The 15,305-nt window shown below is 37.4% G+C and overlaps 1 protein-coding gene across 1 annotated transcript in view; it reads right to left on the bottom strand.

Moving 5' to 3' along the window:
* ADAMTS16 (ADAM metallopeptidase with thrombospondin type 1 motif 16) overlaps positions 1 to 15,305 on the bottom strand; it is a 154,976-nt gene that overhangs the window by 82,796 nt on the left and 56,875 nt on the right. Inside the window, exon 10 of the mRNA XM_065874064.1 lies at positions 8,137 to 8,290. Within this exon, the coding sequence (XP_065730136.1) occupies positions 8,137 to 8,290 (154 nt within the window). The remainder of the gene's footprint in view (positions 1 to 8,136; positions 8,291 to 15,305) is intronic.

Below are 15,305 nucleotides of genomic sequence, written 5' to 3'. Positions count from 1 at the left end.
TGGACTGTGAAGAAGCAAACTCTCAATGTTTTAATTGTGATATCAACTAATTGCTTTTATTTCAAGGTATTCATAGTAACCTCTTAAGATTACAATCACTGTACCACTAAACTTCATTTTCTTGGGAGTCCTCCAGAATCATTAAGTGCTACTGGGGCAAATGTGTCACGCTGGTGGTTAGTGCTTTCCTGGCTCTCATGACATCAATTAGCATGCTGTGCTGGGAACCTCTCTTCTTGCCCAGAACGGTGGTTAGAGATCCGAGTCATAAGAGGACCACAAGGCATCCATAAAAGCAGGGGCCTGGGCATCTGTAAGTCTCCAAAGAGACAACTGGGAAGCTCTGTTTGCTTCCCGAGATGACATCGTGACAGAAACCAGGATATAAATAAAGTTCCCTTGAAACCTGAACTTGTGGACTCCAGCTTAATATCTGGGTGGAAATATGGTGGATCAAAGCCAGAATCCAGACAGTGGTGCAGGGTAGGCATACCTGCCCGTGAGTGCTGGTTCAGAGACCTACTGATTTAGGTGGCTGGGTGTGCACACACACAAACAGATGAACACACGGATGGATGAGTGAATGATAAGTGAATGGTGGATGTGACAGAGATACCTGCTCCTGTTGTTGCGTCAGCGGGGGATGGACACAGTGTTCCAGGGGAGGGTCTGGGCTTCCGAGAAGGTAAGCCTGTCTGGTGTGAATTGGGCATGGCCAACCTGGGCAGGCAGAGTCCCGGTATCCTCCCTGAATGCAACCACCCATCGACTTGTCCTGGGGACTGAATGAAGCGTCATAGGTAGGTAATGTGCCCAACTCAGGGCCTGGCACCTAACAGGCACCAAACTCACGTCAGTGTCCTTTCTCACTTCCAAGGTGTGAGGAGATGTGAGCTCAATCCCAGTCCCCAGCCTGGGTTCATGGCTGTGGCCTGAGGGAACCAGTGGTACTAAGTCTGGAGGCAGTTTCAGGGATGATGCAAGATGATAAAATAAATGGTGTTTTAAAACGCTAAATTATTTTTATGTATTTGTCACCAATACCTGGAACAGTGTTTAGTACCTGGCTGGCTTTCAATAAATGCTTTCTGAGTTGAACATCTGTTAGTTTGTTTCTATGGAAACCTTGGACAGAATGAGAAGGAACATTTTTAGTGTAAAATGAAATGAATAGTGATCAGTGAATTGTGATCATAAAAGCTTCTAAGATGACTTAAGAGGGTGACATTAAGATATGAAAACACTACACCTAGACTGCTATTCAAAGGATTTTCATAATATTCTTACATTGTAGTCTGGGGGAACATTTTTCAGAATAAAGAAATATGGATGGAAGATACTATTGAAGGCAATAGTTTTTAAGTTTTCTAAGTAAGAAGCTCTCAAGTATAGGATACTGGTGACAGCTCACCACTAAAGCATGTGACTGTAACTCAGTCTGTGCCCAGCTTATGCCATCTGTGTATTTCAGCCTCATTCTGGAAGCTGCTCAATTCCCAATTCCAGGCCTCCAGGCAGAAATAAATCAGAGTTACAAGAGCCTTGAAATATATAATTCATGTTACTGTGTTCCAACATGTCAAAAAGGATTTGAGACCTTGGTGCCCTATAGATGTAACTGCTGGTCATTTAATAAAAATGTGACATTCCATTCTGGAAAACAAATAAAAATTCTAGTACCTCAAACAATGTTTATTTTATTATATAAACAACCAAAAAACTATTACTTCCTCTCAGTTTTATCACACTTTGATCTAACTGCTAACTTCTGCACATAATGTACAATGGTTGTATTAAATTCTGCTTTATGGTTGTACGTCATTACATTCTTAATAAAACTTCAGGGTCCTCTTGGAACAATGACCCTATTAAATCATGGTTCTAGGGCCAAGAAGTTGGAATGCAATACCTGCTGGATTGGAGGGTGGGTTCCCAATTTACCAACAGTACCCAGGACACTAAGGTGATCAAATTTCAAAGTAATTCCGGCAACTTGCATCTCAGACTGCAGGGTCAGGCCACCAAGCAATGTTGACGAAGCAGAATAGGAACTTGATAATGACGCAATGTTTAAAATAACTAATACTTGACTTAACAAGAAGAAAGTTGAGAACCACATACAGAGTTCACGCTTGCTTTTATCTTTGCTGTTAAGGAATACTGTACTCTCTTTAATGAAGACTCTCTCACTTGTTAGTCCTTCCCATAATTTAAGAGCTACGTTCACAATGACTTATTTTGATAATACTGACTTAGTTAAGTTTAACATCGCAACCTAATACCCCAAATAAAACAAAGATTTTCAGATGACTGTGTTGGATTTATTGTGGCATTTCCATACTGTGAATAGAATGCCACCAGATTAGTTTTCTCAAACTGTCAGTATCAGACTTTCCAAAAATACAAACTAAAAATGTATATACAAATGATGTTATAATAGGATATATAATTTATTGTAATTATTTGTTTTTCAAGCAGTGGTGTGCTTTTATCACTAATTTTGATTATCAACAAGTCATCAGTGGACAGAGAAAGCCATGGCCATATATGTGTGTGGATTTATAAACAAGTATGTAAACACCCACACATATACACCAAATACACATCTATTTATCCAAAAGAAGAATGCATATGCATTCACGTTATCTCTTAACTTTCCAAACTAAATGGCACATGGTACTTAAAAAAGGTTCAACCCTTTCTAAAACATCATCCATCCATCTATCACCCTTCCCAGCAAAGTCTTACTGAATGGGCCATAAGTGCCAAGTACTGGTTGAGGCATTGGGTAGTTTCCTTGTTATTTATTAGTTTATATTCTTCAGTCAGAAAAGGGAATAAGCTCACAATATTGACTTTAATGGGTATTTTTCAAAAGGTATTTTCTCTACTGTTCATGGTGAAGTAACTGGTACCACACTTACTTTTCTACATGCAAAAACTATAAAACTGGACAAAATGTATTGGTCAGTTGTTTCAGACTCTTGCAACAAGCAACACAGTACATGGTCCTCAAGAGAAGGGAATTTGTAAGGTGGGCATCAACTTTGCCCAGCTCTCTCTCTGGGAACACTTTGCTGACCATGGTGCAAAGACATAGTTCCCATGAAGACAACAGCAGTCTCACTGAATGGAGGGTGCATAGATCAGAGTTGGGGCTGCAGAAGTAGCTAGAATTTGTGGGAATGGGACTAGAAAGGAGAAAGCTGCATTGAGTAGGGAGCACCAGAGGTCTCCATGAGGATTTCCTGCAGGTCCTTATCTGGTGGGTGAATGGTTGATGCACAGGATGAGACTCCAAGTGGCCTGGAAGAGGGCAACAGCTTTAGGCTGAAAGCTGATAAGGGCTAGAAGACAGAGATGCACAATGCTAGGAGACAGCAGTGTTCTGGCCACATAAAGTGGAGAGACTTCAGTAAGCATCCCAGGCGTCCATGTCTCATGAGTAAGAACCACAAACTAGAGTACAGGCCATGCTCTAGGGCTAAGGAAAAACCAGAAATGATGAGCCCTAAGGAAGAGTAAAACAAACCTCAGGGGATCAAAAGGATTCACCTATTATAATAACATAATATAAATACATGCAACATAAAATAACAATATGTTACAATATATAATTGTAGCATATGTAATATGTTATAAATATATTTAAAAAATGGACATAATAAGTGAAAAAATGGGACATTCCCTAAAAAAAATGTAGACTATAAAAAAAGAACCAAATAGTAATTCTGGAACTGAAACTTAAAATAACCCAAATGCATAGCTTGCTGAATTGTCTAAACAAATGATTAGAAATGTTAGAAGAAATATACAAATGATCACAAACACTTTATCAGAAACAGCTGAGTCCAGATGAAAATGTAATTATATCTTTAAAGTGTCTAAAGGAAAAAAAAAGAATAAACTATTTAGAATTCTGTACTCAGAAAAAATGTTCTTCAAAACTGAGGGTGAGTTAATGACATTTTCAGATAGAGAAAACCTGACGTTCTTTGTGGTCACAGATTGTGTTACAAGAAATGTTAAAGGAAGTTTCTCATCCCCTAAGGAAATGATATAATTTGAAACTGATCTATAAGAAAGCATAAATAATAAATGGCAAACATGTGGGTAAATATAAAAGATGACCCTATTTTATTTTAAAGCAACCCATTATTTTAAAACAAAAATTTTAATATTGTGTTGTGTGGTTTACAGCATGCATAGAAATAAAATACATGATGACAATAGTACATACTGTGAAAGAGGGATACATGGACCTATTTGTCGTAAGGATCCTCCTGCATTTTGCATAAAGTGATATGATGCTAATTCTATGTAGGTTGTAAATTAAAGATGCAGCTGTAATCTCTAGAGTAACCACTAAAAATACAAGAAAATATAGCTAAAAAGCAAATTGATGCAAACATAGAATTTTTAAAAGCATGTTTAATCCAAAAGAAAACAAACAAAAAGGAAGAGAACAATAGGAAACAAATAGCAAAATGGTAGACTTAAATCCACTATGTCAATAATTACATTAAATATAAATGGATTAAACATCCCAGTGGAAGGCTATAGATTGTTCAACTGGATAGAAAAGCAATGCCAAACTAAAGGATGCTATGACAGACATATTTTATATAAAAACACAGAGAAATGGAAAGTAAAAGGGTGGGGAAAGATATCATGCAAAGAGTATTCCTAAATAAGCTGATGTGGTTATATTAACATAAGATGAAGTACAATTCAAGGGAAAGTAACATTATCAACAATAAAATAAAGTTATTGTATATTAATGAGAGAGTCAGGAAGACATAAAATTCCTAAATGTGTATGCACCTAAATACCCAGCTTCAAAATATACAAAGCAAAAACTAATAGAACTAATGGGAGAAATAGAAATATACATAATCTTTGTTAGAGACTTTAACACTCATATCTATTAAATTATTAAATTGTTACATAACAAGTACCAAATATTGCAGAGGATATAGAAGCTATAAACAATATTATCAGACAAATTAACAAACTAGATATATCTAGAACTCTATACCTGACCACTGCAGAATTCACAATTCTTTCAAGTGGCCATAAATGTTCACCAGGGTAGACCAAATGCTGAGCTATGAAATATGTTTCAATAAATTTCAAAAGTATGCTTATAGGGTATATTCTCTGATAAAATTGAACAAAATTAGAAATCAAAATTAATAAGCTGTCTAGAAAATCACCAATTATTTGGTAGTTAAATAATATACTCCTAAATAATGCATGGGTTAAAGAAGAAATCACCACTTAAATTAGAAAACATTTCATAGCTAATAATATTAAAGATTCAACATCTAAAAATGTTCAGGATATATGTTAATAATGCTGCTGAGAAAAAGAAATTACTAGCTTTAATTATATTTAAATGGTTATATTAGAAAAGAAGACATTTTTAAGTAAGTGATCCAAGTTTATCCCATAAACAGCAAGGAAAAGAAAGTCACATTAAGCCTTAGTATGTTATAAAGACAAAACAGACATTAATGAAATAGAAAAGAACCCAACAAATATTTCCATTAAAAATTAATAAAGATAAATACTGATGCTTTGAAAGGACTATTCATCTGATAAACTTCTAGATTGACCAAGAAAAAGAGATAAAGAAACACATGTTATCATTATTAGGAATGGAAGAAGAAATGTCACTATAGACCTTTCAGTCATTCAAGGGATAAATGAGAATATTACAAACAAATTTTGGTAACCCACCCCCCCCAAAAAAAAACAGGTAAAACAAACAAAAAAAATCATTGGAAAAGGACTCTTTCTGTGTCATTTTTTGATGTTTAATTTTTTTTCCAATGAATCTGATCAGTCTAGCTAGGAATTTCTTCTGCATAACCCTACATGTGTTAGTGTAGTTGAATTAGTGATTACAAAAACCTTCCCACAGATAGGATTCACTGGTAAGTTCTAATAAAACTTTAAGGAAGAAACAATAGCAATTTTATTACAAGCTCTTCAAGAAAGCAAAGGAGTAGGGAGCACTTTCAAATCATTTTTTGAGGGCAGCATAACCCTGATATAAATTCTTGAATGGTAATTTTAAGAAAAAAATTTTCTAAATTACACTATTCAAGAACACAGATATAGGGCTTACTCGTAGACACAGTGGCTGAGAATCTACCTGCCAATGCAGGGGACACGGGTTCGAGCCCTGGTCTGGGAAGATCCCACATGCCGCGGAGCAACTGGGCCCATGAGCCACAACTGCTGAGCCTGCGCGTCTGGAGCCTGTGCTCCACAACTAGAGAGGTTGCGACAGTGAGAGGCCCACGCACCGCGATGAAGAGTGGTCCCCGCTCGCCACAACTAGAAAAAGCCCTCGCACAGAAACGGAGACCCAACACAGCCAAAAATAAATAAATTAATAAATAAATTAATTAATTAAAAAAAGAACACAGATATAAAAATCCTGAACAAAATATTCTCAAATCAAATCAACAAAATATAAAAATGAATAATAGATTATGACCAAGTAAAGCTATCCTAGGAATATAGGTTGGTTTAACATTCAAAAATCAATGAAAAATAATTTTAAACCCATCAGTACAATTCACTACATTAACAGAATAAAGGAGAAAAATACATTTATATCAATAGATGCAGAAAAAAAAAGTATTATAAAAGTCAGCATAAGTTTGTGATAAAATCTCTTACCAATATAGGACCAGGAGGGAACTTTTTCAACTTGATAATAGGTAACTATGTAAAACTGAAAGCATCATATTTAATGGCAAAATGTGAAACTTTACTTGGCAATTATGAAGTTCCAGAATAAGTAATGTGAAAGTACAGTGACAGAAATCAGAACAATGGTTGCTTACTGGGGTGGGAAGGGGATTGAATGGAAAGGGGCAAAAGGGAATATTCTAGATTTATGCTGGTAACATGGGGGAATACATTTGTTAAAACCCAATTGTACACCTATAAGAAATACATTTCCCTGCAGGTAAATATTTCCTCAGTAATAAAAAACCTGCTGCATTTAACTTCTTATTTCCTGTATTTTCCAAACGGCACTAGTTTACCACGGAGGATACTCCATGGTCACAGCAAAATAATGTGAAAACCAGCAGTATGATGTAGAACATTCCAGCTTTGAAAGAAAAATTTTATGCTCCTTTTCCTTAGCAAACAGGAGAGTGACACGCAAAAAATTCTCAGGGATTTCTCATATTCTGCCAATGAAAAAGCAACATTGGGAATAAATGCTGATGCTGACTGGTTTATTATTCTTTTTCCCAGCTGAGATTACCTAGCTGAGGAGATAAGAATCCAGTTCTGGCACATGGCTGTAATTGACTTTTGGGGGGAGATCTACTTTAGTTTAGAAGAAAGAAGATTATCACATTAGATTGAAATTGGGAATATTCTCAGTGCATTCTGAAATGTTGGAGGTTTCTGGAAGACTATATATTTTTGTCTCTTTTCCTCTTGATTTCCTTATGAACTAGAATAAAAGAAACCTCAAAAATAGTTAATTTCATTTAATTTATGGGTAGCTTTCCTAGTGGTTTAGTAGGGCAAGCTGTGAAATCTCGATTTTCCCTTGTCTAGCGAGAGCACATGTCTCTGTGTTATATGAGGAATTTATATGAGGAAACCAGTCTTCTGGTGTTCCTGGGGTCAATGGAGTTCTATGAAAGACTTCTCTAGAAACACTTAATTTGAGGAATTTAATAATCAGAAGTCCGAGATAGGCTACTTCTTTCTAGTAAATTTTGTCTATTTCTGAGGAAGGTAAGGGGGGTGGGGGGACGTTGTTTCTTAAATACCATTGAAAGGAATGCAGTGTATTAATTTGCCATCTTACACCAACCAAGCGTTCTTGCTGAGCTCCCACATGATAAATCAGGAAGAAAGAACTGACCCAACAGGCCAAGTCAGTACTTGAGAGGAAACTGATCCCCACAACAGTATCCACTGTCATTTTCTTTGCCAGTAAAACATGTGTTTCCTGTTATATAGGACCAGCCCTAACATACAGGATTTGACATTTGGTAGGTACCCAATAAACGCAGAATACATCAATGTCAGCTTCACTGAATAAAATGGTTTTATGAAGAATTCTACATTGAACATCTGCCAACAGTCACTTGCCTTTTTAAAATCCAGCATGCAGAGCTTGGCTTTCTCTCCAAATTGCCACTTGCACTGTGTGTTTGCATCGTATAACTCTCCCGGCAGCTTCTCAGGATACTTGTATTCCTTCACAGGCTTTGGCTGATCTGCAAGGCATGTAGCTTGGGCAGTGCTAAAACAAAGAGGAACTGCTGGTGATGCCGGAAATTACCAAAGATGTAACTTCAATCACGTAATTCAATGATTGAATTACATGTAATTACACGTAATTCAATCATGCCTTTCCTTTCTCATGCAATTTTACCACATGTCTTGTATAAAGAAGAGGGGACATTTTTCTCCTGAGGTCCAATATAACATTTATCTTAATTCTCTTAAAAGATAGAGGCCACATTTCTGAAATTGTTCATAATATGTTTCACCTTTTCCAGGGAGGCAATTTGTTCTTCATCAGATTTCTGAAACCTATCATGGGGAGAGTGAAATGGGATAATACAACCAGATGTTTGATGTGAGGAGCTTCTATAACAGACACCTTAAAAAGTACACTTCTTGCCAGGAACAATAAAAAGATGAAATGGGCACTGTAAACAGCAAAACACAATCAGCCAATTTCAAAGGCTGGAATTTTCTTTCTTTCTTCCGTCCTTCCTTCCTTTCCTGCACAATAGCTTCCAGCTTCCACGTGGAGCATTGCAATGATTTCCACCAGAAATGCTCTATACACAGGCTGATTTCTGACTAGATTCCAAAGTCAAGAAGAAAATTAATTCTCCTTAAGTTCCCTAGAAGATGGGCTAAAGGCCAACTAAAGATTTCTTCCTCTACAAATAGGGTATCCTCTTCCCTACCAGAGACAGGCTTTGGTATAAATTTTGCATTTGGAGGGAGGGGAAACAAGTTTTTGCAAATAGCAACTAAATATTATTTATAAATTTCAATAAGCAAAAACTAAAAACAGACAAAAACAAAACACCTCTGTAATCACAATAAACTTAACAACAGTAGATCTGCCTAAGCATCCCCAGACTTTTCTTTGTGTGGTTGTCCACCTTGATCGGAATCTTTCTGGCCCCAGTCTCCAGGACCCAGGTCCCAGATTCTATTGCCTTGAAGCCCACTGATGCATGTGTGCCCTTAATTAATATCCACATACATAAAACATGAGGAAGGGCACCAGTCACTGTGGACAGGACATTAAACATACATGCAAGGAGGTCACAAGCCTTTTAATAGATCAAATCAAAGGCTAGGAAAGTGCTAAGAACAGTGACTTGCTCACTGTGAGTGTTGAATAGATGATCTTTCTATTACTGCTACAATGATCATGATGTAAGGGTCTATAAGTAGAGAAAAATGAATAAAAGCATAACTAACACTCCATGACAGGAGTGATTTGGCAACTTTGGAATTCCATAGCACCTCTCTCTAATGATCTCAAATGATTCCTATATACTAGTTAGATGTTCCCCATTATCTCCCTAAAGTTACATCAGGGTTGGCAATACTATTCCCATTGCATAGAAAGGAAACTAGGAAAAGTCAGCTACATCGATGAACCCAAGCAAGAGATTGAAAAACAAAAAACTTTTTAAAGTTCACAGATTCAGGATTTTTTATAGTTTGATCAAATGTAACCTATTATTTTTTATTCATCCTTAAAATTTAATTCAAAGAAGACTTCCACTTTTAACTACGGTGGACCAGCACGTATGAGACTGATTGTTCTACAGGCATCAGAAGGCTATCAAAGTAAAAAGAACATGAGGGATGAACATTTCCAGAGCAAAGGAAAGTAGAGACGTGAACCCAACACCCAGGAATATTTTTCTCCTCACGGAATTTAATGAGTCATATAAAGATGCTAAGAAGCCTAGTGGCCGAGTGGAAAGTGGTCCTTACGAGGCTGAGAAGTTGAGCAAGGTGTTGGCAATCTGGTGGGGCTGGGAGATCAAGATTGAAATTGTGGGTCGACCCTGGTAAACAAGATTTTCACGGAAGCCATACTAGGTCTTTGCGGAAGGAGTAAAGAAATAACGTGAAAGGCCGGTTTAGGAAGACCGAATGCCAGGGTGACATCAGCTCAACCCCAAAGTGACTTACTGATAAACTGCAACTGCCCCGTCTGCTAGAAAGAAAAGATAACATCATTCGGGGCTCTATCTTGTCTTTAATTTTTTCATTAGCAATATCCTTCATTTGTTCAAAATTACCAAATGTATTGGGAGATGAGACCAAAATATTGAAACCCAAGAGAATACACAAACAATAGACACAGATTCATAAGGAATCCAGATACTGGAGTAGTCAGAGATGGACTTTAACATTATTATGGTTATTAGCTTTGAGAAAATAGAGGTTAACATAGAGAATTTCACCAGAGAATGAATATACACAAAATATGTATGTGAGGAATTGTGAAAAGTTCTAACATTTACACAACAGGAATCCAAAAAGGAGAAGACAGAATGAAAGGGTCAGAATCAATATTTGTAGATAAAATGTCTGAACATTTTCAAAAACTGATGAAAGACAATAAACCACAGATGTAAGCCGTTCTAAAACCCCAAGCAGGAAAAAGAAAAAGAAATACACGTGGGTACATGAAAGAAATTCTACAGAAAACCAAAATCACAGAAAAATGTCAAAAGTAACCTGAAAACAAAAGACATGTAAACTTTCAAAGGAGCCACAGAGAATCTGTACATGGCCCTGAGGATGAGGTGCCTATCTGGTCTAGTGCACAGACTAGGGGCCTGGAAGGTCCCATGCAGGGGGAGACACAGCAACACACACACGTCAACACTGTGATGTGAAAGTCGGCTCTGGTCAGCATCGCATCTGAAGAGCCATGAGCAGATCCCACCCCTGATCCTTCTGGCTGGGCTCATGCTTGGGCATGTTTGCACTTGGCCCCTCATCCAAAGCAGGTCACACAGCTAAGCCCAGAGTCAGTGAGGTGGGCACAGGCATACAACAGGGTGTGGGTGCATGAAGGAAAAGCATTGCAGCCATTTTACAATCACCTGATATCCACCAGGACAAAATATGTTTGAACTCTGCTGCATGCCCTACACAAAAGTCAGGTGGCCTACATGTGATAAGCAAAACAACAAAGCTTGTGGAAGAATATATTCATGGCTCTGGGGTAAGCAGAGTTTTTTTCCAGTGGTGTACAGAAAGTGCTAATCCTAAAGGAAAAATATGAATAATTTGGACTCCCTTAAAAACATAAGAAAACTCTTCTGTTTATCAAAAGACACCACTAAAAGTGTAAATACTGTGTAAATACTAAGTCATAGAGTGAAAGAAGATATTTGCAATACATATTTCCAGTAATGCACAAAGTGTTCCTACTCAATATGTATAAAGTACTCCCAACAAGAGATAAGAAAAATAAAGGAGTTTAATTTCAAAAACACGTGCAGGAGATTTGAACAGACACTTCACTAAAGAGGTTTTTAAAGTAGCCTTTAAAATGTGACAAGGTGTTCAATCTCATTAATTACCACTTTGATCCACCACCACAGACCCACAAGATTGGCCACAATGAAAAAGACCAGCGAGATCAAGTGTCGGCAAGATTGTGGAACCATCTGAATATTCATAAGTGCTTGTGGGATTGTAGCTTTGCACAGCCACTTAGGAAAGCTATTTGGCAGTGTCTACTGACACTGTACATATATATTTACGACCCCAAAGTTTCTCTGCTCTGTATACTCACAGATATATGTGTAAGCCAAAAGAATATTTACAGTGACATTTCTTATAATAGTCAAATACTGGAAATGCAAATGTCTATCACTAACAGGATGGATTAATAAGTTGGAGCATATCCACGCAATTAAAAATAAGTAAATGAATATCATATTTTTATGCAGAAACAAGGATGAATCTCAAAATCAAAATATTTAGCTAAAGACCCCAGACACAAAATAGCACATAACTCATGACTCCATTCATAGTAAGTTCAAAACCAGACAAAACTGTCTACGGTGGCGTCTGTGTCAGAGGAATGGTTGTCTGTGGGGAAGAGGGAGGTGATGACGGCATTGGGGAAGGGTATTCTGGGGGGGAGAGCGGTGTTCCATGTTTTTTTTAGGTTCATTAACACATCCATCCCTTCACAAAGTTAGAACTTTTATTTGGTAGTGGGAACTTTTCAGATCTACTCTCTCAGTAAACTTCAACTATAAAATACAGTATTGTTGACTGTAGTCACTGTGCTGTACATGACAGTCCCAGAAACTCATTCACCTCATCTTTAGAAGTTTGACCACTTTCACGCATTAGCTCTCTCCCACTCACCTGGCCCTTGGAAACTACCAATCTACTCTCTGTTTCTAAGAGTTTGATTTTCTTTTTAACATTCCACATGTAAGTGAGATCATGCAGTATATGTCTTTCTCTGACTTATCTCACTCAGCATAATGCCCTCAAAAACCATCCATGTTGTCACTAATGACAGAATTTCCTTCTTTCTCATGGTTGAATGATATGACAGTGTGTGTGTAGATAGGTAGGCAGGTAGGTAGATAGATAGATATAATTAGACACAGTGCATATACACATATAAATACCACATATACATCATACATCTCACACCTTCTTTACTCTTTCATCCATTGAAGGACACTTAGACCGTTTCCATGACTTGGCTACTGTAACGTGCTCCATATCATGATCTAGGTAGAAGTTACACTAAAATGTTCACTGTGTGAAAAGCTACTGAGTTTTATGCTCATAATTTTGTACTTTTCTATATATGTGTTTAACTACATATACAATGTCAATGAAGGAAGTAAGGCAAGGCCAGAGGTTCTGCAACAATATTTCAAAGTCCTCTTCCCACTCTGATTCATGAACCATAAAACGTTAAAGAGCTCGAGAGTTCTTTTACTTGTATCCCCCCTTTTTCCAAGAGAGACAATGGGTTATAGGTTATATTAGCTGCCAAGGCCAAGGCCTTCCCCGGCATAGTGATGAAGACCTGATCGGCACATGAGCTCTGATTCCCTTGCTGATCAACGACACGGCAGTGCCCATTCTCCAGTCTCACAGAAACTGCACTCAGCCATGACTCGCTGGTTTATTTTTCTTAAGACGAACATTATACAGCAGAGCAAGATGTGAACTGAAATGTATTATTTCTATTATGCCCCCAAACATACTCTTTCAGGCCAAATCAAGTTTTCCCATCGACAGGGTGGTCTGGGGTATGGCAGGGCATCCCTCAAATTCCTGCTTTCCTATGATGACCTTTCTCATGTATGGATGCAGATTCGTATGACAAGCGGGGAGGTGTGATCACTGATCAGAAGTGCATGATTCAGGTTTTTAAGAAGCAAATTGAAGATGAGTCCATGTTGTCATTAAGTTTAAAATAACGAGCTAAAATTTCCCTAAGTCTTAGGCCTCCCGGATACAGACATGAGTGAATGTGATGAGGTCTGTGTCTGCCCATAGGAAATGACATATGTCTTTATTGATGAGGTTGAGGAATTTGCTGCAAAAACATATCTGTCCTTCTTGACTCTACCGAGTATAGAGAAAAGTTGTGCTGACAACTTCAGGCTAATTGAGTTCCCTTATTATATATATTTTTTCCGTGTACCCAATGCTAGGCTGATCATAAAGGAGAACAGATTCATCTTTGTAAAGTTGGCCGTTTATCCTTACTCACTGTTGGGATCATGTCCAAATTGCCAACTAATTGGTGGAGAATATAACAGTATTTTGATTACTTACAAATCAGGAAGTCAGCAAACATATAAAAAAGATGGTCTCAGGTTCATTAAGCCAATGAAAAATCAGGATTGATGCACTGGGGACACGTCCAATTCACAACTAGACATCTCAAGTACAATTAATCTTAAGAGTGAATTTGACAATGAAAGGCTATCTTGGAAAATTTAATCTTTTGAGAAATCAAATTTGGGAGCATGTAAAATCTTGCATTTTTATTATTATGTGGTCCAAAAAAATCAGTAAAGTCCCTGAAAATAAATGTTTGTTACTGCATGGCTACAGAAGGGTTTTACTGATTGGCACAAAAGCAAATGAGCATACTTCAGCATATGTTTAACCATTCCAGTATCACTGGACAAAATGTCTTTGAACTCCAGAATCTCAATAAGTATTCTCAGGATATTATTCTGATTTGAAGATTACAGCCCATATTTAATGTCATCAAAATAATTATTCTCTAAGCCTATAACTATTTCCTTTCTGTGAGTTTTCCTATATTTCTTGGCAGTTTAAAAACTTTTTCTGGACTCTTTCATGATGCTGATTCTCACTGCATGCCCATACTTTGCATCCCTGGGATTTTCAAGTTGTCAGAGCATATTTCAAAAAATTTAAAAATGTTTATATATCTTCATCATAGCCATTAAGATGAAAAAGAAGTAAAATTTTAAGAAAAGAATGTAGAAGTTTACAGAAAGGATTTGGGATATAGAAAACTCAAAAATTTCCTTGTTAATACAAATAAGAGCATTGTGAGCTAAAGCAAATTATCTTCTTTATTAGGGAAAGCAGAGTCCTTCACACACACAAAGACACACACACACACACACACACACACACACATACACACACACACATTTGAACAGGTGCATGAAAAAGCTAAAACAAGTGCTAACAATTCCCAACTTGACTCCAAGAGAACACCATACAGGGAACAGCAAATGTTGGAAGGACCGATTGTGTCATGTGAACATTGTCTTTTGGGTAATAGAAATTAAAAAAATGATCAAGTGTATATTCCTAGAATATAGGTTTGTATTATGTTACCAGGGTACAGATATTATCTACAAAATTCTCACTCTTCCTGGGTGGCACAAAATATGGAAGGCAGCCATCATTCCTTTAAGTGGTAAACTATCTCAGCTGAGGTCTCAAAGAAAGGCTGTGAGGAAGGACCACAGCTGCAGGCTGGAGTCCCCAAGGCTGGTAGTCAGGATGCAGCTCAGAAGATGTGTTATGAGGTCTGGAGGTGATGGAAGAGGCAGCAAGAAAGAGAAACCAGCTGTGCACTCACTGCCCCAGGTGAGCACAGGGAACCATCCATAGGGTAATGAACAGAACGTGGTGAGTAAAACCAACAGAAATAGGGCTGAGACCCTGCCCAAATGCTGTTCTAGAAACAAGATGGGTTAATTTGTGCAGTAGAAAACAAAAGAAGA

Source organism: Phocoena phocoena, chromosome 3 (genome assembly GCF_963924675.1).
Source record: "Phocoena phocoena chromosome 3, mPhoPho1.1, whole genome shotgun sequence".
In the NCBI taxonomy this organism is placed as follows: domain Eukaryota; kingdom Metazoa; phylum Chordata; class Mammalia; order Artiodactyla; family Phocoenidae; genus Phocoena; species Phocoena phocoena.
This window is presented reverse-complemented; position numbering and strand designations above follow the sequence as displayed.